Source organism: Drosophila innubila, chromosome X, assembly GCF_004354385.1.
Source record: "Drosophila innubila isolate TH190305 chromosome X, UK_Dinn_1.0, whole genome shotgun sequence".
Taxonomy (NCBI): domain Eukaryota; kingdom Metazoa; phylum Arthropoda; class Insecta; order Diptera; family Drosophilidae; genus Drosophila; species Drosophila innubila.
In genome coordinates, this window is record NC_047626.1 from 11,048,638 (window position 1) to 11,076,611 (window position 27,974).

The 27,974-nt window shown below is 39.9% G+C and overlaps 1 protein-coding gene across 1 annotated transcript; it reads left to right on the forward strand.

The window, feature by feature from the left end:
- The first annotated feature begins 1,567 nt into the window (after positions 1 to 1,567).
- Positions 1,568 to 27,974, forward strand: LOC117786205 (homeobox protein vnd). Its single transcript, XM_034624316.1, has 4 exons — positions 1,568 to 2,162; positions 18,579 to 18,886; positions 18,938 to 19,378; positions 26,492 to 27,974. The coding sequence occupies exons 1-4, from the start codon at positions 1,568 to 1,570 to the stop codon at positions 27,725 to 27,727; spliced, it is 2,580 nt and encodes an 859-aa protein (XP_034480207.1). The 3' UTR covers positions 27,728 to 27,974.

Sequence of the window (27,974 nt, forward strand, 5' to 3'; positions counted from 1 at the left end):
GTTGGATTAATATAAAAATTATTAATATTTCTCAATAATTTTCAAGAACTCTTGCAAATTGTGCTACAATGTAGTTTGAAAAATTGATCAGGCTAATAGATTGGTTTGGAAATAATACTTGTAACCGATCATTTGATCAGCTTTCCATTGAAAGCTTTGAAATAAGTCACAGGGTAAACACAAGTTGATGAGATTATTGAGATTAATCTTAGACTTTGTCAAGTAACTGAATTGCATTCAAGCAATTTTGTAAACAATAACAAAAATTAAAAAAAAAAAAATGAAATTAACAAACTGAAATCACGTAAATCGCAGGCTCACACACACACACACATAGACACATACGCATACAGTTGGAATCAGTGTCGTTGCAATGTGGCCCGCCAAATTGGCGGCGCAAAACAAACTGAAACTGAGGCCGCTGCGCGCCCAGCAAAGGCCGCAACCGCCGCATAATTAACACACACACATACACAGGCACACGCACGACCGTTCGGCTTACACGTACAGTGTGCACAGTGTACGTGTGCTGCCTTCCAGTGCCAAAGATGACAGCAAGATACATTGGGCGTGAGTGCATGCGAGATAGCATGCTGTGAGTGTCTCGCATTTCCCCTGCAATTGGAATGCTAGCAGCGCTAAGCGGCAGCGCGAGTGAAACAGCATGCGAGCACACACTATTGCCGTCTCGCTGGCACGCAAAGATGGCGTTGCGAACGCTGCCAGCGACTCAGTCAGTCTCAGTCTCAGTCGACAGTCGCAGTCGACAGTTGGCGAGCGAAGCAGTTGAAGCTACCCCGGCGACGCGACGGCGAATAAAGAAGTACGAATAAAGAAGTAGCAAGAGCAGTGGAAACGTGAAACGTGCGTTGGCGTTGGCGTCGCAGCTGACGCCGGCAGCGACAGCGACGTTGACGTTGACGTGACGCTTTTGCTCGCGTGCAGCGCGCGCTTTGATTTCAGTTGGTTTTCGTACGTTGTCCACGCCGAACGCAAACGGTCAGCACCCACACACACATAGAAACCGAAACCGAAAACCAGACACGCACACATAAACATACACACGCGAGCACAGACACACAAACACACACACGCACACACACACTGATGGGACACATGCAAAGCTCTCAATACTCTCAATCTCGTCGTTGTTGTTGTTGTTGTCGTAGTTTTGTGTTCTTGTTGTCGTCGTGTTGTTCTTGAAAAACAGTTAAACTTCACACACTTCAAATTCGAATGCGAGTGCGAATTCGAATCTGAATTCGAATCGAGTTGGATTAGCAGCAAAAGCAAGAAAGAAACTTTTGGCAACGTCTTCATTGTGCTTGTTTGTTTGTTTGTTTTTTTCTTGTATTTACCGTGGTGTGTGTGTATGTGCATACATATATACAATAAAATAAAATAGTTGGTTTTTTTTTTGCTGGTGATTTGTCTTATCGTGTGAGCTATGAAAACTGTAAGCTGAACAAGTGCAATAAACCGAATCGAACAGTGAATATTGTGAACATTGTTTCTTCGTCGTCGTCTTCTTCGTTCAATTCATTATTCAAAAAGAGCCGACGGCAAAATGCAGGCCACAAAAATGCGCACTCCCTTTGCCATACAGGAGATCCTCGGCCTGGGCGTCGGCGTTGGAGCCTATCAACAACAGCAGCAGCAACAACAACAGCAGCAGCAGCAGCAACAACAATTACAACAACAGCAATCATCACAGGCAGCAGCCGCTGCCACGCCCAGCGCCAATGAGGCGCCACTATCACCAGCTGCCACGCCTCCACCGCGCAATGCAAATACACCGCAACAATCGGCGGTAAGCAGCGCCCAAACGGTTCAAGCTGCAACGGGAGCGGCAACTTTGGATCAACCCTCGCGTGACTCACGCTCAATATCGCCGGATGTGACCAGATTGTCAGCGGCTGCAGCCGCCGCCGCCGCCGCTGCTGCCGCCCACTGCCAGCTGCCCGTGTTCAATCCGGCCAACTTCTATGCAGCCGCCGGTTACGCCGCTGCCGCCGATCCCGCTAACGCAGCGGCCGCCCATCATCATCACATGACAACCCTGGCAGCTGCCGCCTATTTGCGCGGCTTTCTGCCGCCCGGCTTCAGTACGCCGCATGAATTCCGCGGACATTTCCAGCAGCATTTTGGCGCCCAGTTCGCAGGTGAGTGAGAAGTCACAGACAACGTCAAGATTGAGAGAGAGAGGCAGTCAGTGCTGCCACAAAAGCAGGACAAATCCATCTGATAAATGCTGAAAAGAAAAAGGATAAACAATTTAGAAAAGTACAGAGTTGTGCCTTAAATTAACATCATTACATCTTCATTGTCATTAAAAAAATAAAAATAAGAAAATTTCATTACACCAGCATTGAAAAATGTTAATAATAACTATTTAATGCTGAAAAAAAAATTTTAGTTACTTTTCATATAGAACAGAGATGTGCCTTATATTAACATCATTACATCTTCATTGTCATTAAACAAATTAATGATAAGAAAATTTCTTTACACTAGCGTTGAAAAATTTTAATAATAACTATTTAATGCTGAAATAAAATTTTAATTACTTTTCATATAGAACAGAGTTGTGCCTTAAATTAACATCATTACATCTTCATTGTTATTAAAAAATTAAAGATAAAAAAATCACATTACACTAGCATTAAAAATTCTAATAATAACTATTTAATGCTGAAACAAAAATTTTAATTACTTTTCATTTTTTCAATGCTACTCATAAAGCTCATTTCATTAGTATTCATTTTTCAATGCTAGTTAATTGACATATCATTAGCACTACTTTTTTCAATGCTTGTAACATTTTATATCATTTTCAATTCTAGTGAAATTTAATTTTCATTAGCACTATTTTTTTCAATGCCAATGAAGTGAACAATGCATTACAAAATTAGTTAATTAGACACAACAGTAATATAGGAGAATTAGCTTTACTCAAAAGTGTCAATTTTTACTAAATTGTATTATTGGGAAAGTATTTTATATTTGCATTCATCAAAGATAGCAACACCTTCTTTATTTGGATGGGACTCATTAGTGTCTTTCGTTCATAAATATTATATTTTTTTCCCTTTTATTTCTTATAAAAGTCTAAATATTACTGTCATTTGCATAAAGTGTTCATCATACAAAAGTTGAAATATTCAGATAGATAATATATTTTCCGGTTGAATTAGTTAAAAAAAGGACAGATCTATCTAAAATAAAGACCAAATTGGCAACACTGTTTAGGGCTAATTAAGAATAAACCGAGATGACAAAAAGCTTTGTCTTTGTGGCTGCTGCACTCGAGCGACGCTCAAAGGAGAGCGGAGTGCGAAAAGCTGTGAGCGGAGAGTGCAAAGTATAGGAATGAGAATGCATTTGATGAGCAACAACAACGAGAGCAGCCAACTGGCAATTCTGAACGAAAGGCTACTCTTTAGGCGCAACTAATAAGCTCAAGCTGAAGTTGAAAGGGGGATGGAGGGAAGGGAAGGGAAGGGAAAGAAGAGGGGGAGGGCATACGCAGGCTACGTTTGTTCGCCTTGTTTTCGCCTCGCTGGGCAGCAAAATTAAAACAATAAAACGACAAATTAAACACGGCAAACGGACAAGGCAAGCAGCAAAGGGTTTGTGGCAAGGGGGTGAGAAGGAAGGGACACCAATGCACAGCGAAGCTTATTAATAACACAGCGTACAACACACACACGCACACACACACACACACTTGATGAGTGGCTTAACACGAGAAGCGTGAAATCTCACACACACTTCAAACGCCAGTGTCTGTGTCTGTGTGTGTGTGTGTGTATCGCCGCTAATTAAGCGCATAATCGTCCAAGCCGAAAAGCTGATGCAACTCCAATAGGAATCCAATTCAGAATCCCAATTGTAATTCTTTAACCCTTTCAAGATTATCAAAACAAAAAGAAATTATAAGGAATAGAATTTTATTTTTAGGCAAATATATTCGAGACTTGGAGAAATATATATAATGTCTAGGAAAACTACACTACATTAACAACAGTTATTTAAAAAATTTATTGGACAAAGTTAAAAATTTATACTCCAAATAGTTTTTTTTTAAATACTTTTTTTTTATTAAAAAAAACATTCGTGCTTAACTATTTCAAACATTAAAAAAATTATTAAGTACATTTTTTCTTTGTCAAAACAATTACTTCAGGAACTGTGAATTCATAGCTCAATGTTAGAAAATATTTATCCATATGTGACAAATTGAACCTAACCAGTGACCACAGCAGTTACCGATATTTGTATATACCGAAAATATATAAATATACATTAAAATGCCTTCTTAAAAAAATTTATAAAATTTAAAACAATGCATTGTAATATAATTCATAAAAGTTGAATTAAATTTATGGCTTACTATCAATGAAAAACATTATATATAATCATGAATAATACTTAGTCACATTTCTTTTTATCGTGGTCAAGTGCCGTAATTGGCCTTTCCAGAGTCAATTTCACAGTACGTACATATACGGAAATTCCCCAGAATTCTGATATTATATAATCGTGAGCTTATTCTTAAGGCAAACCATTAAATGCAAACGATAAAAAGAATGTTTCCCAGAATTGCGATTAAAAAGAATGTTGTATTGTTATTGTTATAACTGAAATAAGTAGTTGCACAAATTGAATGAATAGTTACATTTTTCATCTTATCAAAATTGCGTTTAAATTCAATTGAGTTGCCTTAAAGTTTCTTTGGTTCTTGAGATAATTTAACCTGTTAAATATTTGTTCAGTTTATTTACTTTTGAAAATACGCCCACACATTTAAATTGCCATTAACCGCAGTCCATCTATGGCTATCCCTAGCCTATTCCCTCTCTCTCTTTTTTTCTCTCCCTCACACACACATCATTATCTGTATTGCCATCTTTTTCGGCTGAAATAGTAACCTTAAATGTTTGCTCTGAGCTGCTTTGAAAACGCACTTAATTTGTTAAATTTTCACACTTAACAACTGTTGTTATTGGTTTTGTTGTTGTTAGTGTTGTTGCAGCTTTCACTGTTGACCTTTCCGTTAGTCTCCTGCTGTTGCCTCTTTTTTCTCATTTTTTTTTTTTTTGCTGTTCCATCGGCTTCTGTTTCTTCTATTTGCCCTAGGGCCACATTTTGTGTTTGCACAACACAGTTTGTTCATTGTAGTTTTTGTTGTTGTTGTTGTAGTTGTTGCTTTGGGCCAAGTTGAGCTGTAAAAAAGGCAACGTCTTGTCCTTTTCTATAGCCAACACAATGGCCAGGAGACGACGCAGTCATCGTCATAGTCGACGTTAGTTGTGTACAAAATAAATCGACTCGAGTGGTTAACCGCAGCATCAGTAGTAGAAATAGGAGTACACTGAAAGAAAAATCCAACTTTTAAATCCGTGTTCGAGTTCCACTCGTAACCAATTCAAATAACACTTATAAAATTACCAAGACAGAATAAAATGTGTAACAAATAATTTTTAATATTTTTATTTTAATTTTAAGAACATTTGTTCTTAAAATAAGAACTTGGTCTTATTGAAAATGTTCTTAAAACCAAAATGTGTTTTCTTAATCTATGAATTTAATGTTATTGACGCATTTTTTAGACCAAAATTCTTAGTTTTGAGACCAAAATCCTGATTTTAGAACATATTTTTTTTATCAGTGTAGGAGTAGGAGTAGCATCAGGAAAAGGAATAGGAGCTGGAGCAGGAGCAATAGTATATCCTTTTACTGCAAAATTGCTACTTTAGCTAGTGGTTGGTGGTAATGCCACGTTGTTATCCTTAATTTGAGTGGCCATTGAGCCAAGCCACTATGGTCCGGATGACGATTATTTTGGAAAAAAGTCGTTTTATAAAGTTGTTCAAATTAACGTTTTTTTTATGGCGATGCATTCAAAATACATTCAACTCAAATGTTGCATAAATAAAATTTTAACATTTTCCAACACTGTTTAGCAATCAGCTGTGAAACAGAGTTGATTTGAACAAACTGCACATGAAACGGATATTCTCATTTTTAAGGTTAATTTGAATTGTCTTACAGCACTAATTTAAAAGCTTTTTTAACAAAATTTATCTTGGATTATATATATTGTGGCTTGTACTTTGTGTTTAAATATCCGCGTTGTTGAAAATCAACGTGCAATGTGTTGTTTTTTGTAATTTAAAAACTTGACTCGTTAAAAATTTTTTTCGACGAAATTTTAACTTTGAAAAGCCGTAACTTGTTTTGCTAGCATATGCTAGCAATGCGACTATATGCATTTTGTAGCGAAATCAATTCTGATTTTGTACTATTAAGCTCAAGTTGCGCATTTTTGCGCATTTTTCACAATTTCACTTTATTTCAGCTAACCTCACGTTATAAAATGCGTATTCGTTTAAAGTGTGGCGACAACCCATGAGACAAAATTACCAAAATTATGATTTTTTGGTTTATTTTATTGTGCGCATTGGCGAAAATTACAAAAACTCGTGTTTACGTATTGAATAAATGATAAATCTTTACAATCGACAAAAAATAAAAATTTCTAGTTTCATACAAAAAGTTAGTTCACGACCGATTTTAATAATTTGAACAATATGACATTATAAATGATAGTATTCCGATCTTGATATATGTTGGTCAGAATGTCAGTAGCATAATATCACTTATATACGATCAGTTTGGTCAGATATTTTGGAAAAAAATAGCGTTTTGAGAAAAAAAATTACTTTCGACTGATAATTCCTATTGTTTCTATATGATATAGTTGTCCGATTTGAATGAAATTTTGGCAACACGTTACGGGCATAGTAACACGCCTAACCTGTAAGTTTGGTCCTGATAGCTTAAAAAACAAAAAATTTACGTATCGCAGAATCCGAAATAAAGGCGTGACCACGCCCACTTTTCTAGGCCATTTGCGTATTTATATCATAGGCCCAATTCAAAAGACTAGACCAAAAAAACTTTATTCGTTCTCGAGTTATTAATTTATTCCTAAAAAATCTTCATTCGGACCATAGTGCAAGCCAGGACGCAGCCAGCGGCATTGGAAGTTGCTCCATTCACATAGCATACTTTTCAGCTGGCTACTCTCCTACTTCTGCTTTGCCTGCCATTTCAGATATTTCTTTTTAATAAATATTTACTTGAAAGTCATGCAAGTGCCAGTTCGCTCTGTGTGTCCTTTTTTCTGAACTTGGGACTTGAGACTTGTGTTTGGGTTTGGGTTTCAGTTTTTGGGCTCTTCACCTTAGATCACTGTCAGCTGGCAACACTTGTTCCGCTCCCATTCCATTGTTGTCCGCGTTGGCTGTTCTTGTTGTGTTTGTTGTTTATCTACTAGCCACAACTACATATTTATATTCTTCTTCTTTCTCGCACATTTAAGGCCAAGACGACCAACTGGCTGACAACCAGCAGCAAAAAACAAACAAAGGCAACAGCTGACTTTATATTCGTTGTTCTTATTTTTGATAGCGCTCAGTCTCTCTAGAGTCTTTCCAAGTCTTTGTTGTTTTATTTTTTTAGTCTTAGTCATGGGCATTTTGTCTATTGCAGTGTAAGTGGATTTTGTCTTAATAGCAAATAATTGCACTCTAATTGGTTTTATAATTGGACTTTAACCACCCAAGTGTCCACATGCACACAATGAGTAGTTATTTGTCAGCGGGAAAGGCAATTTGATTTATGGCCAGCTAGCCAAGTTAAAACAATTAAAAAGACATCAAATTTAAGAGCAAGTTAACATTGAATAAAGTCAGATTTTAAATTCTTATCACATATTATCTCATCTTGTCCTTATCTTCAATTATTAACTTTTATTCATATCAAATCATCAGTAATTTTTGCATTCCTTTTCTTTATTTACAAATATTCAAATTTCAGCTTATTTTAAATAATTTAAGTATCTCAAAATCTTTCTTTTAAATCTCTATTTATTATTATAAATTACTCTAATATCCTTAAAACTCTTTTCTCTTTATAGACTAACGTTCTATTTCAAGTTATTTTTCCGCCATTGTTGTACTATCATAAATCAATCTATAATCTATCTAAATTTTCTATTACTTAATTATTCAATTATATATTATTTTTGCTGTCTTTTTTAATTACACCTAAACCACTTCAAAGTCTTTTACTTTATGTAGACTGTATTTCTGCATTCTCTCATTTCCTCATATTTTACTTCTTTTTTTTTTAACTCGCATCCATCTGCCACGTGTGAAAAAGAATCGCATGAAAATCAATCGCACCAATTTTGGCAATACCATAACAAAAAAACTAACCACAAATTCTTAAACAAAAAGGTGCAGAGCGATAAGCATCGGACTAAAAAGAAAGAGCCGAAGAAGGTGGGGGAGATTAAAGATATTTTTGATATAAAGGCTCGCACTTCCGAAACGAACCAAGAAACGTTCTGTTTTGAGAAACCTCTGCGCATTTCCTGCCACTTTGGACAATGGTAATTCGATAGTTTTTCGCACATTTCAAATGTACAAAATTGAGGAAGAAATTGTGGTAAATTAAGGAAAATTGAAGAAAATTGCTATATCAAGTGTTAATTATGTGACAATGAGTCGACCGAAAATGAGACGTACGAGAAAACGAAATGTAAACGAGTCGAAAAGTGAGGGAAAAAAAAGAGACGTTGCACAGGGTAGGGGAAGCAAAAGATGATGGGGTGGGAGTCGAGGTCGGGGTAGGGGTAGGGGTAGGGATCGGTCAACTACTATTTTGATAATAATTTTTTAATTAGAAAACTACAAGTTCAGTTTTCAGTGAAAAAGCGGACAAAGCAAACAACCGAAACGTAAACAAATAAAAGATAATTTCCCAAATATTCAATTCCAACGAACTGCAACCAAAAGTGGCACGACCTCAACTGCTGCATAAACAGCAGAATTTTCAAATTGGAATCGGTGGCAGAGTCGGGAGTCATAGGCATAGTCGGAGTCGGCATTTGGAGAAGCTGGTGAAAGAGCCAACAAATTGATGACAACAAGTGGCAAGCGTCGAAAGGAGCTTCGACTCTCGACTCTCGAGTCGACTGCGTTTATGACTTTTACCAACGCTGGCGCTGGCAAACCAATTGCCTGAACCTTGCCACCTGCCTCTGCCCCTGCCCCGCTACACTCTGCTGCATGATCAGCCAAAGGCATGCCACTTCAGACTGCAACCAACTGCAGATTCGTCGTCGTCATTTTCTAGGAAGCACTCGAGCATTGCGTGTAAACAACTCGCTGAGAGTTTTTCTTCTTTTTCTACACTATTATCTCGCTCTCTCTCTCTCTATCACACCAGCGCTGCTCCTCTTTCGCTCTTTCTTTACAAGAAACCCCTTTAAGTCGTGGGCAATAGCTACAAGGCTAGTCAGCGCATCAGTACGACCTTTAAGTGGCTTTGTTCCCAGTTAATGCGCACTCCGATCTACGACTCCACAAAAAGAAGAAAAAAAAAAACGAAAAACCCCAACGAGACGATGAAAGCCTCTACAATTTCTGCATGATTTGCATTTAAAAGCCTGGCTGCAAACACGCTGTCCAAGTGCCTTTTTGGGAAAGTGCCTAAATGCGAATTTGTATATGTACATATATACAAAAAAAGAAAAAACTATACATAAATATATTTGTATGCTTGACTAAATGTTGACTGAGACTGCTTTTTAGCCAAAAAGCGGCGCCACTTGCATGTTAAGGAATCCAACTTATAATTTGTGCATAAAGAAATAAATTTAGAAGGCTTAAATGCTTTGAATACTTTGAATGAATATTATGGCATTTGTAGCAGAAGAGTTATGTCATTTAGAAAATGCTACGAATGCAGTTTCAGCAATAGAATCAGTTCCAAATTAAATAAATGCACGCGTTTAAATTTCAATTGCAAGTGCTCAAAACAATTTCAAGTGAAATAAATTAATTGGACCATTTGAAATTCAGAAATTGAAAGACATTGAAAAAACCAAATGAATATCTATAGTAAAGATCACTCATAAGTAGAATAAATATATTCGGTATTTGAATCTCTTTGAAGAGAATTATTCTTACTGAAAAGTTGTATGATATGTAATCAAATTAGATAACTTAAGCACTTTGAAATTAATGCAGGAACAGTAAATAATGATAATTTTGTTTTTTTTTTTTCAATTGAAAAATCATTAACTTTTAGTAACTTAAAAACGTGAAATATACCAAAATTTTTTTAATATTTTTGAGCAAAAAAAAAAAATTAAGAAATTATTATTATTTTTGAGGAAAAATAATAAAACTCATAGAATAAAGATTATTTTCTGAGTTTTATAATAAAACTTATATTGATTACAGTCTCTGGTATAATGAATACATTTGGTTATATTTGGATCATTTGATGCTGTGAAATCGTAGTTAGGAGGCATTCAATTGTCTTTAACCTATTAAAAGTATATAAATATATTATTTAATATGTGGTCAATTGAGACAACCAATTGATATTCAAGTCTGTAGAGCACTTTTATGTAAATTGAATGCATTTGGATCATTTGCACAACATTTTTGTCATGGTCACCGCAAGTTTTTTCAATTACCCCGACAAATTTGGCACTTAAAATGTCGTTAATCTAATCAAGAGGAAGAGAGAGAGTGAGAGAGAGAGAAGGAGAGAATGGCAACTGTTCGAGTAGCTCCCCAGGCGACTCGAAGGGACCTCAACTAACTGTGGTGTGTGTATGAGTGTGTGTGTGGTATTTTTACAGCGTATTGCGTACACAAATTGAATATTAAACGTGTTAATCTATTTTAGGGCTACGCACAGCAGCCGCTTTCCCCGCCTCTTGCAACACCCCACCCCACCCCATCCCCTCTTTCCAGGATGAAACTGTATTTTATTTGCCAAGCGCAATTTATTTTTGCCGATCTTAAGCCCAGTATGCAGTGCCAAGTACCCGGTTCCCTTTAGCCTTTAAAAAGCGTTTGACTTTTTATTAATTTCCCTGTTGACAGCAATTTGCAACGCTACACGAATTTGTTACCACCAAAAGCACACACACACAGATACAGCACAAACACACGAGTGTGTGTGTGTGTGTATGGGTGTGTATGGGTGTATTTCTGGGCCCTGGATCTGAATGTTATGTGTAACGAAACGGCCGAAAAACTTCCGCATGTGTTGATGGGTTAATAAATATTTGAACACACACACACACAGAGACACACACTTACACAGTAGCACATTAAACGCCTGTCATGTATGTGTATGTGTGTATTTTTATATTTACCGCTATTTCCGTGCACCATTTGCAGTGTTGTAAAACGTTGCGCCCCGAAAATGGACAGACCACAAAAGGGTTGTTGCTTGTTGCAAGTTAGTTGCCCATTTAAATGGCACGTTTGCCTGCCACACTACGATATATGTGTGTGCTACATGTATGTGGCAGGGGAGGGGGCTAAGCGATGACTGTAAAGGGAGTGAGACAGCGGAAGAGCGAGAGAGAGAGGGGAGGAGAAGCAGTTTGGCAAGCAGTTTTATAGCCAAATGAATTTTATACAAGCAAAATACACACAATTTGGCCTGGTTTGTGATTCGTTGCGGACAACGTTGGCCACATTGAATGTTAAGTTGGACACGAAGTCAAAGATGATGCAGAAGAAGAGAGAGAGATAGAGAAAAGTAGGAGCGGAAGTTGAAAAAAGACGTGGAAGCAGCAAAAAAAACTAAGACTAGTATGATCTAGTAGTATTTACCAAATGAGAAGAGTTAATTAGAAAAAAGTTCTTGTGTAGTCAAAGTTACATGTTATCGATAAACTTTTGCATCTCGATATTATTGTTTTGCTAATTTTATGGACACTACGATAAATCTAACGATTAGCTATCGATTACATATTACATATTTTATATTTCCAATAAATATTTACTCGTCTTTATTAGCATAATAAATTTGTCTATAAAAGCTACCATTAGAGTATAGATCACATTCAATATGTAGATATGTACATATATCGAAAAATCTGTAGTTTATTTTTTAAACATTTGTGTACACAAACATAGACAAATTAAATAATATTGATAACTTATTGATTGGCAATTCTTCACTGGAAAGCCACAGCCCTGCCACGCCCACAATTCTGATTACCAATCAACCGAAAATCAACAACAACAACAGCAGCCAGTAAAATACAATTGAATGCAAAATAAAGTCTAATTATAAAATTAAAAAAAAAAAAAGAATGCGAAAATTGGAAAATGAGAAAATTGCTTTCGACGCTGCCGCAAAGCACCTGTCGACAGGGAACTAATACTCCCCACTCTTCCTCCCCCCTCTGCCCGCTACCTATCGTGCTCCTTGCTGCTCAACCTCAAGTGCATGAGCATATAAATAATTGAATAGCCGAAGAATGCAAAGCCAAACGGCGATAAAGGAAAATGTGCAGGCGACTGCCGAGAGGCGGCGACAAAGGCAGCCAAACGGAAGAGGAGGAGGTGCAGCAAGAGGGCGGAGGGGGGGAGGGGAGGGGTTAGCTCACTAACTACCCAATTATTTCATTTAAGCTTCACTGCTTCGCCGCGCAGTCGCTGTCGACGTCGACGGCGCAGTCAACGTTCAAAAAAATAAAAGTACGCAAAATGGTTGAAGAAATGCGAGCAAAACGAAAACACGAGTACAATAATACAAAAAAAAAAAGCAACAACAATAATAGCTACAACAACAACAATGAGCCAAGCTTGGTCAAGTGGTTGACTGAGGGGAGGAAGTAGGAGACGAAGAGAGAGAGAGAGGCGAAGTGGGAGATGAATGGTAGCTGTAAGCAAATTTAAGCACAACAAAAAATCAATGGCAAGAAAAAATCATTGTGCAGGCAACAACAACTCAAACAACAACAACTTGAACACCGACAACAACAGCAATAATACCAACAATAACAACAATAACAACCGACAATGGCAAAAAGTGAAATTGGAAAATAAGCGTAACACAAAACCCCGGGAAAAGTGTAGCTCGCGGGTTTGTAATGCCGCCAACACACACAGACCCCAACACCAACACCACCCGCACCCCTTTTAGCCCCTCTTCCACCTGATTGTTGCCATATTATTGTATACAACCTGCTGAGTGGCAACTGGCGAGAGAAAAATGCAATGAAGAAGCCCTTTTTTTGTACTGCAAATTGTTGATAATGCTAATCATGCATGGTGGCAACCCTAGCGAGCACTAATCGCAAATATTCAGCTTCCTAACTGCCGAAAATAGTTTACATATTTCTTTTGTTGATCTTTTGTATAAACTATAAACTGTATATCTAAACTATTATATCTAAATGTAGACATACAACTTATAGGGTTGCAGGGCAATCCTGCAAATGCTAAGCAGCTAAAAATAATAATCATTAAAATATTATCATAACCTACAGAAATAATCACACCTTACTCAACGTTATTAACAACATTGATGAGAATAATGTGGCAACCCTAGACATTCTTTAAGCTCTATTGCCTCCTCCACTAACCAAAAAGCAGGAAAAACTTTTCCAAGCATCAACTAAATAGTCAGCAATTGTTTATAATTCATTGATTGGGTAGCACAACAACCCTAGACAAGAGCATTAAACAAGCCTCAACTTCGTTCAATAGCAACTTTACTTATTATCATCAAAACTGCCCAAAAGTCACATTGATGATAATCCATAAGGAGTGTGATCTAATCAGAGTTATATGACAACCCTAGAGACCCTACTTAAACACAAGCTTTCAGCTCTTTCAATGCCAAAACTCAAACCAAGAATAACTTTTCCCAGTATCATCTAAACTGACCTTCTTCCCCGTCCAACGAATAAAAGTTGCCAAAAAGGCAGAAAATTTCATTTACGATATTTCCATCTCGCTTGCACTTATGCGGCCCATTCCAGTAAGGGCCGACCGCCATCTTGGAAAAACAACGGGATTGCCAAAAGCGTTTGCCGCCTGCCGCTTATTCCGTATTTATTACAACAACAAGAAGAACGACAAGCAACAAATTGAGCTAACGAGCTAACAGCGGGGGGTTTTGGGGAGGCTGCGGCATCCTAAGCCCGAAAAATTGTCTGCCACCCTCTCCACCCCCCAAAACCGAAAAGAGGAAGCTAGGACGGGGAAAAAAACAAAAGCAACCACCAAAGGCAAAAGCACCCAACCCACTCAATGAATGTTGGCAAATCCACCCCCAAAAAAAAGGCAGCTTTTTGGGATTGTATAACAAACTAACAACTTAACCACCCGCCAGACGCAACGTCGCACCGCCACCCGCTGCAAGCAGCAGAAGAAGAAGAAGAACGTACCACCCCCGAAAGCCATTTGCCGTTTTCCCCATTTTTCCTTTTGCCACTTTGCTTCTTCAACTTATTTACGTCTCCATTACAAATAATTGCGCGTCATATTGGCTCAGCTATACTTAGCTCCCAGTTGCCAACCCCCTCCACTCCCGTCTCTGTCCACAGCTGCTCTGTAACGGTAGTACACCCCTTGTGTTACGTCTCGACAAGTTTCTTTTTCTTATATTTTTTACCGTGCTGCCAACTTTTTCTGCTGTTGCCTTGACGCAAATAAATACGCAGCAGCTCCAAATGTGGCCCCATTTTTCTGCCTAGACAGACATTGGCAACGCCCATCCCCCCTGTCCCCCCGTTCACTCATCCCCTGTTTGGCCGCCGCCCTTGTGTGTGCCGTGTAAGTGTAAATAGTAAATACGCTTGAGTATTATTAACGTAAATGCAAAATTGCCAATTTCGAGTGTATTTCCTGTCAACAGAAATTTGCTTTCATGGCGACGCCATACACCACCCCCCCCGCTCCCCCTCTGGGCCTCCCCTTAAGGTATGCAGAGGGAAATAAAATTAAAAGCAAAATATCACTGAGAGGGAAGGCCACAGACGTAGAAAATCGCTAAGAGAAACGCGTCTGTTTTTTATGGCGTCTTTTACTTTTTTTCTCTCTCTTTCCTTCTTCTTCTTCTTGACTTTCTATTTGCATTGGTGGCACCCATGCGACCCATCCGCTAAATCGTGTTGTCTACGCAACGGCACCTTCCCCTCTCCTCCTCGTCATCCCTTAGTGACAGCTTCCCTTGGCTTTTATTAATATGTCTGGCAATTTCAATTTGACTTTATTGGTAATTTTACATTTCGCCTTCTTTAACTCACTCTATCTCTATTTCTAAACGAGTCGCAACTAGGCGCAGCTTTGTCGAAATTCTCGGTGTCTCTGTGTGTGTGTATGTGTGTGTGTGTGTGTGGGGCAAGTGGATGAAGTGGATTTGTGAGCTTAGTTGACTGCTGTAAATGTAATAGAGAACTGTGCAACATCAAGGCAATCAGACCAAATCAAAGCGTAATTTCAAGCAAATTCTTGTTATCGATAGTTATCGAAAGTAATTCGATAATCGATAGTAATAGTCAAAAATAAAGCATGATTTGATATTAAGCGAATTCGCTATATATTAACTTTAATTTTAATCAAAGAACTTTATCGAGCCTTATCGATAGTAAATATTTGCTAGCTGCTGAAGCAAACTTTTATCTAAAAATAATCGAAAGCATGCAGTTAAAAAGAAAATCAAATAACGATAGCTAATAATACATAGATAATTATCTTGAGTCTCTGATGATTATAACAAACAGTTATCGATATTAGCATTTTGCCTTCTTCTACCAAACAATTTGATCAAGCATACACACCATTGGAGACATTCCTCTTCCCCCTCAGCTTCCCTACCACCTTTTACCCGCCTACCCGTTGGTAAATTCTTTAACTAGCACAAAGATATCGATAACCGCACAAAACGCAGCCTGTTTGATGATTGAAATTGCTTAATTGAACAATTAATAGACGCACAATGGACGCATTCAAGTGGCCAGTAATGGTCAGGAGCTGGGCTATTAAGAAAGGTCGTAGAGGATGAGGTGGAGGGGGACGAGGTCGGAGGGGGATGCTGCAGTTCGTATAGATTACAGTCGTCGGAGCTGAAAAGATGCGAACTTCAGTATCAAATTAATTTGGGCGGAAAATGAATCTGGAAAATGGGAAACGAAATGAAATGAAAGCAAATGTGAGAGGGAAAAACCAAATGAAAGCAGAGGAAATGAAAGGAAAGGAATGGAATGGCAAAGGGCAAGGGAACCGCAAAATATCGCATGACACAAAATCAAGCAACTCATGGCGCCGATTCACTGACCAAACGTCTGTCCGTCCGTCCGTCTGTCCATCTGTCTCTTTGTCATGTCCCTCTGTTTAACTCTGTCTGAGCAACAAATTAAATTAGTAGCCCTAAAGCCGAGCAACGAACGACGAATGTTGCACGTCGGACCGGATCGTAGTACCTCGAGCTAGACTGTGAAACAGAGAGGCAGAGAGACAGAGGGAAAGAGGCAGACCAATAGAGAGAGAGAGAAAGACACAACAACAGCCGCATTCAAGCATCGAGTATCGACATCGATAGCTGACCAAAGTGGCTAACCGACCTCGTATTCCTCCCTCTCCCTCTCAATCACTCTCTTTCCCCCTCCCTCTCTCCCTCGCTCTCTACAAGTGGACGGGCATTATTATTGCTATTTATAAGTGTGCGACGGGGGCAACAAGCTGAACACTGGACATTGGACATTGGACAGCTGTCGCTGCTGTCTCTACTCCCCTCCCGCCCCTCTCACCATGTCCCCCTGGCTAATTGTTAATTGATGTGTGTCTAATTATGCCGCCAAAGTAGCCAGGCAATAAAAACAATCACAGCCACATGACAAGAGCAACACGACAAGTGAACAATGTTCGTGTTCTCTCACATCGTGACTGGACCCCGAGGCCGTAATGCGTTCTTCTTCTTCTGCATCTATTTTTTTTCAACTCTCTTTTCTGCTGACATGACCAACAAGTGTGTTGAGATAGTTTTTTTAAATTTATTTTAATTTAAAATCAATGAATTTAACGAATAAAATTATATTGATATTTTATTAAAAATTAAAAGGCTAAAAATAAACATTTTAAAAGTCGAATAGGTAGGAAAGGTATTCGTTAAACTGTTAATTGTTAATAGTTTAGTTGTGTATTAACCTTTAAGAGTCTTTAGTCTGAATTCTATCCAAGTCATTACTTTATTTGACTAAATTCTCAAGGAAATGTCTTATATAAAAATCTATAACAGTTTCAAAATACAGATATTAGATTAAACCAACATTTAAAATATCAATAATATATAATTTTTGACTACTATACAAGGTTATTTCCCTTAACTGCTGTTAACTTTTAGCTTAACAGAATACCATTAGCAATATCTCTAGTTATTTTCAGCATGCATATGAAACTAGCTGCTAAAAATTCTACATCAAACTCATCTACATAAACTAGCTTTGCCAACTTTTAGTTTTCTATCATTTTTTTTTGTATACTACAAAAATTATAGACCTTTCTTTGAGGCACGAGCTTCTCTCAATAAATTTTCCAAAATACATAGTAGCTGGATAACTCAACAAATATGGATATGTAAAAATGTAATCAATTATTCCATATATCGATATAGCAATGTCTCATTGCTTTGTTAAACCTTTTTATTATGAAAATAGTTTGACAAGTTTGAGTGCGCGATTCCGGAAACTATGTAATTTTGCTTATGGCGAAAAGTGAGACCATCATCATTGTGCCCATAAACCAGACTTAACATATAATCACAATAGAACGCCCCGTGTGACACGCCTAAGCCGATTCCCGTTTAATTTGAGACCTGAACCCAAAAAAAAAAAAAAGAAGCGAGTAGAAGAAAAATAGAAAAGAAAAGGAAGGAGAGAAAAAGGGCTAAACCACTTAACACCCTAACACCCTAATTGTCAAAACAAAGCGCACACGAAACATAACACACACCACACACCACACACACACACACACACAAACGAAACCATCTTTGCTGATTTCCTAGCATTGGTTCAGGTTCAGGTTCAGGTTCAGGTTGTGTTAGAGTTTGTGGTTGAGCGGTTGTAGTTCAGTTCTCTGCAGTCAGAAGGAAGAGAGCAAGAGAAAAACGCAAACAAAACTGGCTAAAGAAAATATTTTGTGGCAATTTTCTGAGAAGGCAAGAAGAAAAAAAAAAGGAATTGGACAGGACGAAGGAAGAATTGGAAGTTGTAGTTGGAGTTTGGAAGTCGGAATCGCTTAACCCTTTGTCTGACATTTGAATAAATCTTGGCAAGTTGTCAAAAATCTGCGCGTTTGTTGAATACGAATGCGAATGCGAATGCGAGGCAAAGCGAGCGTGGAAAAATGTTTTCAGCTGTCGCTTATCGTGTGCGAAAAATCAGCCAAGGGTTGTGGAAAAAGGCGTATATGGATTTAGGGCATTAAAGGGTTAAGGGGTTAAGGTGGGGGAAGGAGGAAGGTAGCACAGGTTTTTGCTGCTTTTGTGTGAAATTCAGATGAAGCGATGAGCTCGTATGTCGTGACATGGTTCCATTGTCAGTCGTTTAAGGGAAATGGGATTGGAAATGCGATTGAAAAGCAGAAAACATGTGTTCAGCAAGGCGCCAGGAATGTCGAATGTTGAATGCCACTAATCCGTGTCTTCTCCTCTCTTCTTTCCTCGTCCATCTCTTGCAGAACAAGCCGCCGCACGTGGTCAGGAGTATGCGAGCAGCTTGGCCAATGCCAGCGGCGATGAGCAGTCGCCGACGAAGGCAACTGGCTCCGCTGCTGGAGCAGGCGGAGTGGGAGGCGCCTCCGCCCTGGTTGCCACACATTTGAGCTCGCCGACAGCTGGCGCCAGCAATGGACAAGCTGCCACAAGCGCCGCAAATGCCGCCAGCAATGGCAGCAGCATTCATAGCAATGGTTCCGGTTCCGGCTCAGGCTCCGGCTCCGGTTCCGCAACCAGTCGCTGCTCACCCTCATCCTCAGCCCTGGCCCACGTGCAACAGCAGCAACAACAACAGCAGCAGCAGCAACAACAACAACAACAGAGCGGTCATCATGCCGCATTGGCGGCACATCAACATGCCGCTGCCGCTGCGGCTGCTGCACATCATCATGCCGCTGCTGCGGCAGCCGTGCACCACGCCCACCATGCCCATGCGGCACACCACGCCCACGTCCATGGGCATGGCCATGGCCATGGACACGTGCACCATGGCCATGAGGCAGCAGCATTTCTGGGCGCCGGCGCTGGCGCCGCTGCCAATGCGAATGGTCTACTTGGCGCCCATGGCGGCGATGTGTTGGTCGGACCCGGCGGCACTGGACCCGGTGGCAAGAAGAAGAACAAGCGGCGACATGGACGCACCATCTTCACCAGCAGTCAGCTGGAGGAGCTGGAAAAGGCCTTCAAGGAGGCCCATTATCCGGATGTCAGCGCCCGGGAATTGCTCTCGATGAAAACAGGACTCGCCGAGGATCGCATACAGGTGAGTCGAGTTTCAAGCGGTTATAACCGAATAACTGTAATCCTAACCGAAACTAAACTTTTAACACCCGTTATTTAAAAAATAAGTAAAAGAAGCAGACATTCTTGATCAGCATCAACAGCCGAGTCGATATAGCAATGTCCGTCTGTCTGTCTGTCCGTCTGTCTGTCCGTCTGACTGTCTGTCCGCCTAGATCTCAGAGACTATAAGAGCTAGAGCAACTAAACTTGGCACACAGACTTCAATGTTTTGGCGATCTCGACTGTAGCCTTTCCGACTAGATTTTATTATATCGGAACCGAAAGTATTCAAACCGAAGTAACCGATTCAATCAAACATTAAATCTCATCATGTTGTTTATCATTTTTCAAACTTGTCTTTACTTTAAAATTTGAATATAAATCTTTTGAAATAGATGTATTTTGAACTCAAAGAGTTAAACTAATTTATTAATTAATCAGAAAGAAATACTTTGCGTAGCCAATGACCGATAACCGGTTACCGAAAACCGAAGACTAGAAAACTAAGCTGATATTCGTTTGGTTTTCATACCCTGCTTTAAAGTGTGGCACGTATCACTGCAGTGGCACGTTCGCAAAGCAAATGGCAAATGGCGTCTCCATTTTATGGTCGCTCGTAAAATTGTTGCCGTCGGTTGGTTTATGGCCAAAAGCAAAGAATGAGGACACAAATCAAAGGCAGATTTCGAATTGGATTCTGGTCAAGCACTTGCCACACACACACATGTATAATGAGGCACACTGATTACATAATTACGAGTGTCGCACACACTTGCCTTGCAACAAACAAACAAAAAATAAGTAAAAAAAAAAAATAAAAAAAAAAGATGAAGTAAGAAAACGTGGCAAGCGGCACTCGCCGACACTCCAGATTGTAAATTGCGAATTGCAAAAGAGGCGACGATCGACAATCATCATTCAACAAGCAAACGTGCAACACATGCTACATGCAACAAGCATCGATGCCACAGCACTGTGCATCATCATTATACCCAATCTCTGATGACTTTCGCACTTGCAACACTTTCAATGGCCATGCAACATTGGCAACATGGGGCAGAGTCTGCTTAGGCTATTCAAAGGGTTTCCCCTTCGCTTTCAGCAAAAATAAAACTCTCAAGAGTTGCCACCCCTCCCATACCCCTATTAACTTATCCAAGTGCTGCCACTGTAAGGTGTTATATTTCCAAATTGCGTTTACACGTTGTCACCGATTACAATTTATGAAAATGTATCAGAAATTCCATGAAATGGATAATAAAATGTTGTATCAAGGATTGAAATATGAAATAATATAATAAAGCTCCATTAAAAAACCAATTAAAAGTAAAAAAAAACTATGTACAAAGCTACCTAAGCCAAAAGAAAATAACAAAAACTTAATGTTGAAGAAAGTAGCAAAGCTTTAAGATCTCAAGAATCATTAAGAATCTGTAGGAAGAAAATAACACATTGATAACAAAAATGTTTGTTCTCAACGCATTTCTTTGACTCTAATTCTTAGTATTTTGAGAAAAATATTAATCTTAAGATTATATGTCTTAAAATATGAGGTAGATTGTTAAAGTGTGTTCTTATATTAATCTCTTAAGGTTGTTAAAAAAAAATAAAGACAGTATTTTCTATTTTTATCAATTCAGAAACTAGATTCTCATAGAATAGGCATATTACATATTTCCTATTATTTTTTTTGAAATTTTATTATTTATTTCTGTGCTCATAGTAACATGCTAATTAAGGCATTTTCAGTGTCATAACAGGACCTTTAAGAAGACAAGTATATAAAGGATTTTTAACGTGGCAGTGTAGGAATCAAACTTAGTTATCTGACAAACTGAAGCTTAACTTAAGTGATGGGACCAAAGTTTTCTTTATGTTAGTTTTCAGACTAGATTTTTTTAATAATCTTTAAAAATAATATATCTGTATGTATATCCAAATCTAAAACACTTCAAATGGTTTTAAATATGTTGTATTGAATTTTTTAAGATAGTATCGGCGTTAAAACCAAACCTTAAACTTATTTTTTAGTTAACGGTTATAAAAAGATTTCAGGATAAACAAAATATCAAAGCAATTTTAAGTACTTTTCTATTTATACACGTATACTTTTTGAAGTTCTCACTCTGTAAATCCAGCAGAAATTTCATTAATGAGGCATATTGGATGCTATCATAGCGAATACTTGTCGCATCCCCATTTCAATTATTTTGGTTACATGTTAAGCCGCAAGATGGCTCCGCAGCTGCAAGGCACGGGGGTGTGAGGGTTTAATAGCTGTTGCTGCTGCGAGAGGGGGCTGGGCAATGATAAAAGCCAACCGAAGTAAGGCAACGAGGTGTGTCGTTAAAGGGGAGAGGAGTGGGAAGTGGGAGAGAGCAGGAGGGAGGCAGCTCAGCAGCAATCATCAAAAAAAAGCTCATGAAGCTCAGTGGCCAAATGGCTGACGATGATGTTTTTAGACAGTATGAATAAATGAGTGAATGCACTGAGTGCATACATATGTGTGTATGTGGGTGGGTGTGTGTGCACAAATCAAATTAACAAGCACAATTGGCTTAAAAAAAACGTAATACGCGCAAGTAACTTGAAGCACACAAACACACATGCAATGGATTGAATGTCACACACACACACACACACACACACACATACGCACTTCAATTAAGTGCAAATATGGCGCATTCTGCGCACAGCTTGAAAATGCCGCTCGCTCGCTCGCTTTGCAAAGGCAACGGGAGTTGAGAGTTGAGTGACTGCGCTGCCAAGAGCCCAACATGGTGAGTGGAGAGGAGGGGAGGGAAAGGGGGCTGGCACTTGGTCTCTGTTATCGGGCTGAGGCAATCATTAGCAACAGCACGACAACGGCAAGAGCAAGGATACGAATGTGAATGTGAATGCGACTGACGATGAGTGCAATTTGAATGTGGAGTGCAAGAGAGTGAGTGAGTGAGAGAGGGGCGACGTCGACAGCGGCAGCCATGCAAATTCATGCAGACAACTGCAGCAGCAACAACAACAACAACAGCAACAAATCGAAGCCACCATTAAAAGTTCGCTCACTTTGCTCTCTCACACACAAAGCAACGGTACGCAACTCAACGCAATGCAATGCATTCGCTCTCACTCTCGCTCTCCGTTGTTGATTGTTTTTGCTTTTGGCTTTTGTTTTTTTGCCTGCCGTTTTTAATTGCATTCCATTTTGTATGTGTTCTCCGGTGTTGCTTTACATGTGTGTGTGTGTGCATTTTCGCCCCTTGTTCGAATTTCAGTTGTTGTTATTTCTGCGACGCTGTCAGCTTATTTTTGCACTGAAAAAAGAAGAATGAAAGAAATATGGCTGGTCGACTGAACGAAACATGCTCTACGTTCGCTCACTCGCTCGCACTCGCTCACAGGTAGCAGTCACACTCTCACAGCAGTCTCTCTCTCTCTCAGTCGCTCGCCTGCTGCCTTGATAATGGCCGGCAAGCAGAGAGAAGAACATCAACATCAACATCAGCTGAGAAAAAGCTTTAAAATCGAATCGTAAATTTGTTGTTGCTGCTTGTCAAAAGTGAACGAAAGCGTAACGACAGGCGACACAAGCGTCAAGGCAGCGTATTAGCTAGCTTGCTAATGAGCTGAGTTAGTGTGTGAGTGTTGGTGTGTTTATGTTTTGTTGTCGCCTGCGCAAAACTTTGTCGTATGCACTGTGTATGTGCGTGCGACAAGGATGCCAGATGCGAGCACAACATAGGCAATATTGCAATTGGCTCAGCGCTTTGATTCCCTCTCACTCCCCACGCTTAGTGCTCAGTGCTCAGTTCTTGTTGTTGCTTTGTTTCTTTTCTTTTGATTTTGCTTTGCTAATTTGCAGTACACTCTTGTGCACATTTTTAAGTACACTACACAAAAATGCACAATATACAAAAACTGCCTCTAACCAGTTAATTTCTTCAGCGAGTTGCAAGTAAAAAAAAAAAATGCAAAATAAATGCATTAAAAACGCATTGGTAATGCACAAATTGTGCACTTCACCGCCTGTTGCAATTCCAAATGGCACAAAAGAAAAAGTCCTGAAAGGGAAATCGCCTTACTTCAGACTGAAGCACCAATAAACGAGAATAATCGAGATTACTTTAATACATTTCAAGCGCCATTTGTTGTTGAGAGCTCAAAAGAATACAAAAAAACATGAATTGTAATCGATAGGACAAAGAAACTCTCTCTGCGAATATCTCAGAAGAATTCGTACAACCCTCTCTTTCTCTCTCTTCGTTTTGTGCTGCTTTCTAAGCATCATGTAAAGTGTAACAACTTTTATTTTTGTTTTTTTTTTTGCATAATTTTCAGTGCTCAGCCTCATTTACACATTAATTATACACTTTACACTGCAACAAATTTCTCTCTCTTTCTCTCTCCGTTCATATTTTGTTTCCTTTCTTTGCACTTGCTGCATTTTTAATGAGCTGTTAATTTACAAGCAAGCGTAATACTGTTTAAAATGATTATGCATAATTATGTAATTAACATTTAAACAAAAGAGGTTATGTCTATGAAACAAAAGCATTACACAAATTGCAATTTGCATTTTTGCCCATTGCACATCATTAAAAATGTACAAAAAAAAAAAACAACAAAAAACAAAATGATTAAAATAATAGCTAAGAGTGTGCCTTCGACTAGCAGATACTCTTTAATAAAGCAATGTTTGTTTAAAAAAATTTTAGTTTTAATTTGTTTATGAATTTTCACATTGTGCATTCATAAATTGCTACAATTATTTACTTTACAGGGTATACCAAATTTCCTAGCACTAATTCTTATATTTCAACAGTTATATCCATATAAATATGGACACTTCTGACTTTTAGTCGCCCTTTCCTTACAATTTGCATAATAGGCGTTTAAAAAACAAACTTGCAAATTACAAGCTGAATAAAAAATGAAAATAAAAATGAAAATGTATCGCGTGTCGCACTTGTTAGCATTTTGTTAATTTTCGACCCTGCCACACCCCCTGCGCCCCTTTCTTTTCAATTCATTGCAGGCGACAGCAACAACAATTGACAATTGAGAACTAGGCGCATTTTAAAAAGTCATTTATCAACACATTAACAACACTGATTGAGTTCAACCCCCGCCCACCCCTAGGAGAGTGGGTGGAGGGGAGGGGGTTGCTGTTTGGCTGGTGTTAAGTGTTGTCAACTCAAGCAGATTTAATTTGCTATGTTTGTTGCTCTTCCCCTTCCCCCTGTTCTGCTATCTCAAGTGCAACAACAAACAACTAAACAACTGTAAATGCAAATGTTGACATTACACCAACAACAACCCCCAACCCCAACCCCGACCCCACAAACTGCTTGCAACGCGTGGCAAGCAAATATTTAATGCGACCGCCGTCGATTTCGATTTTTATGGTCCACGGAGAATTGCGGCACATGCAACACAGACGCTGCAAGAGAGAGAGAGCGAGAGAGAGAGAGAGGGGACGTTTGTGTAGTGCAACCCTGGGAAAGACTGTGAACTTTATCAGAACAGAAGATTAAGTTGTCCCCAGAGACAGAGAATACATAACCCCCTTTCTGTTCTCCCTCCTCCATTCTCCCCCTGCCCCCAACCCTGCCACCTTGCCACTTTACAAGTTGTCTGTGAAATTGAAAATTGACCGTTTAATGCTAAAGGGAAATGCGAGAAAAGCGGCAAGGCTGCCAACATTTTGTGGCACTAATAAGTACTCGAAAATCAGCGCGTGGCACTAGCAAAAATTCAATGTAACAAATGCCCAGGGGTGTGCAGATGGAGAGGGAGAGGGGGTGGGAGTTTGTCAAGGACGAAAGATTGTCTGTACGTCCGTCCGTCTGTCCGTCCGTCCGTCTGTCTGCTCGACTGCGTGACAAGTGCTTCAACTGCTGCTGCTAAATCCGTCTTTTGTCTTATTCTTGTTGTTGCTGTTGTTGTTGTTGCATTTAATTTAATTAGTTTTGGCCGCTTTGCTGCATTCATACATCAGCCCATCCCCTCACCCCCGTCATCATCCCCTTAGCTCTAACAATTTGCTCTATTCTCTATTTCTTTCACTTTTGTCCTTCAGTTTAAGCTTTTTCTGCGAATTATGCGTAATTTTCGCATTTGCACTAATTAAATTTGTACAACAACAAATTAGACAGGATCTCTGTGTAAGCCCCTACAAACAACAAGAGAATCAGAGAGAGAGAGGGAGAGACAGAGAGAAAAGGAGAGATGTAGACAAACGATAGTTCTTTGACCTCTTTAAATCTTTCTACAAATTTCTCTTTAAGTTTGCAAGTTTAATTTTGCCTTCTTTTCTTTAATCGTTAGAAGAATGTCAGAAAGAAAGAGAACGAGTGAAAAAAAGTAGAGACAATTTTTTGATTTTTAATTTTCTTTTTAAGTTTGCTACAACTTTTTATTACTATGTTTTCGATTTTCCTTTCCTATTTCGATTTTCATTTGCCATTGCTAAAAATAAGAAATTGAGAGAAAATTAGCAAAATAATGAAGAAAATGTGCAAAGAAATGCGAAACGCAATTAACAGCGAGAAAAAAACAAAAGTGCTGATTTTCATAAACATTTTAATTGGGCATTGACTTACACTCTGCATATACCCTGTACTGGAAATAATAGGATGTGATCAGACTAAGGTGTGATTTATATTTTAGATTATAGTTTACTGTGCTTTGGGTGATTATCTTATCATTTTCAAAGATGACAGGGATTAATTTCTTTGATTCAATTTAATTTACTTGGATTACAGGGTATCTTTATTCAGATGAACGTAGTTAACAGGAATTTATTTTATATACAATTGTTACTCCATATTTTGTACAATATGAGCTTCTTATTTTACAGAAACACTCATCATTCCTCTCAAGTGATAATCCTAGATTACTGGGTGTCATTGTTTAGTTTACAGGGTATCTCACACACACAGCAGTCTGTTTAGGTGATTCTCTTAGATTATAGGTGATCTCTTATCACAATTTGAACACTTTCATTACTCAAAATACTATTCAAGTTACATAGTTTACAGGGTATCATCCGAGACAGTCGACTAATGGAAGTTTTGTTGTGCTTTGCTTTTTGCAGGTGTGGTACCAGAACCGCCGTGCCAAGTGGCGCAAGACGGAGAAGTGCTGGGGCCACAGCACCAAAATGGCGGAGTACGGCCTTTACGGTGCGATGGTACGGCACTCGCTGCCGCTGCCGGAGACGATCATCAAGTCGGCGAAGGAGGACGAGTCGGTGGCGCCGTGGCTGCTGGGCATGCACAAGAAGTCGCTGGAGGCGGCCGAGCTGCTGAAGAGCGACGAGAGCGATCGGGAGACGCCGACCTCGGATGACACGAACACCTCGTATTCGGCGGGCAGCACACACAACTCGCCCATCTCCAGTTTCTCGATATCGCGCCTGTTGTTCGACGCGCCGCCTCCGCCGGCGGCAGGTGGCAAGCAGAGCAAGCATGCCGCCCACGCCGCTGCCGCCGCCGCCCACGCCCATGTCCACGCCCACGCGCACGCCCACATCGCAGCAGCGAACGCGGCGGCCGCCGCAGCAGCCGCTGCCCATCATCATCACGGCGACGCCGCTGCCGCGGCCGCTGCTGCGATGCACGCTGGCATTGCGCAGCAGCATCATGCGCATCATCATCATCATCATCATCATCACGGTGGTCATCAGGCGACGGCAACGCAGCAGCATCAGCACCATCCGTACAACCAGCAGCAGCACTTGCACCACTTGCAACAACTGCAGCAGCAGCAGCAGCAGCAACAACAACAACAGCAGCAGCAGCAACAACAGCAGCAGCAGCAGCAGCAACAACAACTTGCCGAGCAGCGGCAACAGGTGCAACATGCGATGCACTTGCACCACCATGGCAGCACCGCCGGCTATGCCGAGGCAGCTGTGGCCGCTGCCGCCGCCGCCGCCGCCGTTGCGGCCGCTGCCAACGCACGCAGCGCAGCCGCGGCCGCTGCTGTGGCAGCTGTGTCAGTGGCAGAGTCCGAGCCGGAGGAGGAGGCGGATGTGGATGCGGATGTGGATGATGTGGATGATGACATGGATATGGATAAAGATTGCGATGGCGTCGATGCGGATGTGGATGCGGATGCGGATGCAGATGCGGATATCGATAACGATAACGATGGCGATAACGATGCCGATGGCGATGGCGATATCGATATCTGTGACGATGAGGATGAGGCGCAGTCGCAGTTGCATCAGCAGCTGCTGCTCAAGGTCAAGCAGGAGCAGACGGCAGCAGCGGTAGCGGCAGCAGCAGCAGCAGCAAATGGTGGCGCCACCGATTGTGGCAGCAGATGAAACTTGTACGTCGATGTCTTGTTCTAAGCCAGCCAAAACTGTGGCAAAGCAGACAACGAAACACACACACACACCCAAACACACACACCCAGACACCACACACACACATAAATATTTATTGAGCGACAGAGACGCAGCAAGGTTAGAGCGAAAGGGAGCGATGCAACTCGGCAATGATTAATTTCTAAGCATAAATCTAATAAATTAATTAAATATTTAACATAATAATCTTTTTTTTCATACACCT

Excerpts from the sequence above, each read along its gene's own strand:
- LOC117786205 (XM_034624316.1), top strand. The coding sequence starts at position 1,568 with ATGCAGGCCACAAAAATGCGCACTCCCTTTGCCATACAGGAGATCCTC. Across the intron at positions 2,163-18,578 it reads TTTTGGCGCCCAGTTCGCAG|AACAAGCCGCCGCACGTGGT; the intron begins GTGAGTGAGAAG and ends CATCTCTTGCAG. Across the intron at positions 19,379-26,491 it reads TCGCCGAGGATCGCATACAG|GTGTGGTACCAGAACCGCCG; the intron begins GTGAGTCGAGTT and ends TGCTTTTTGCAG.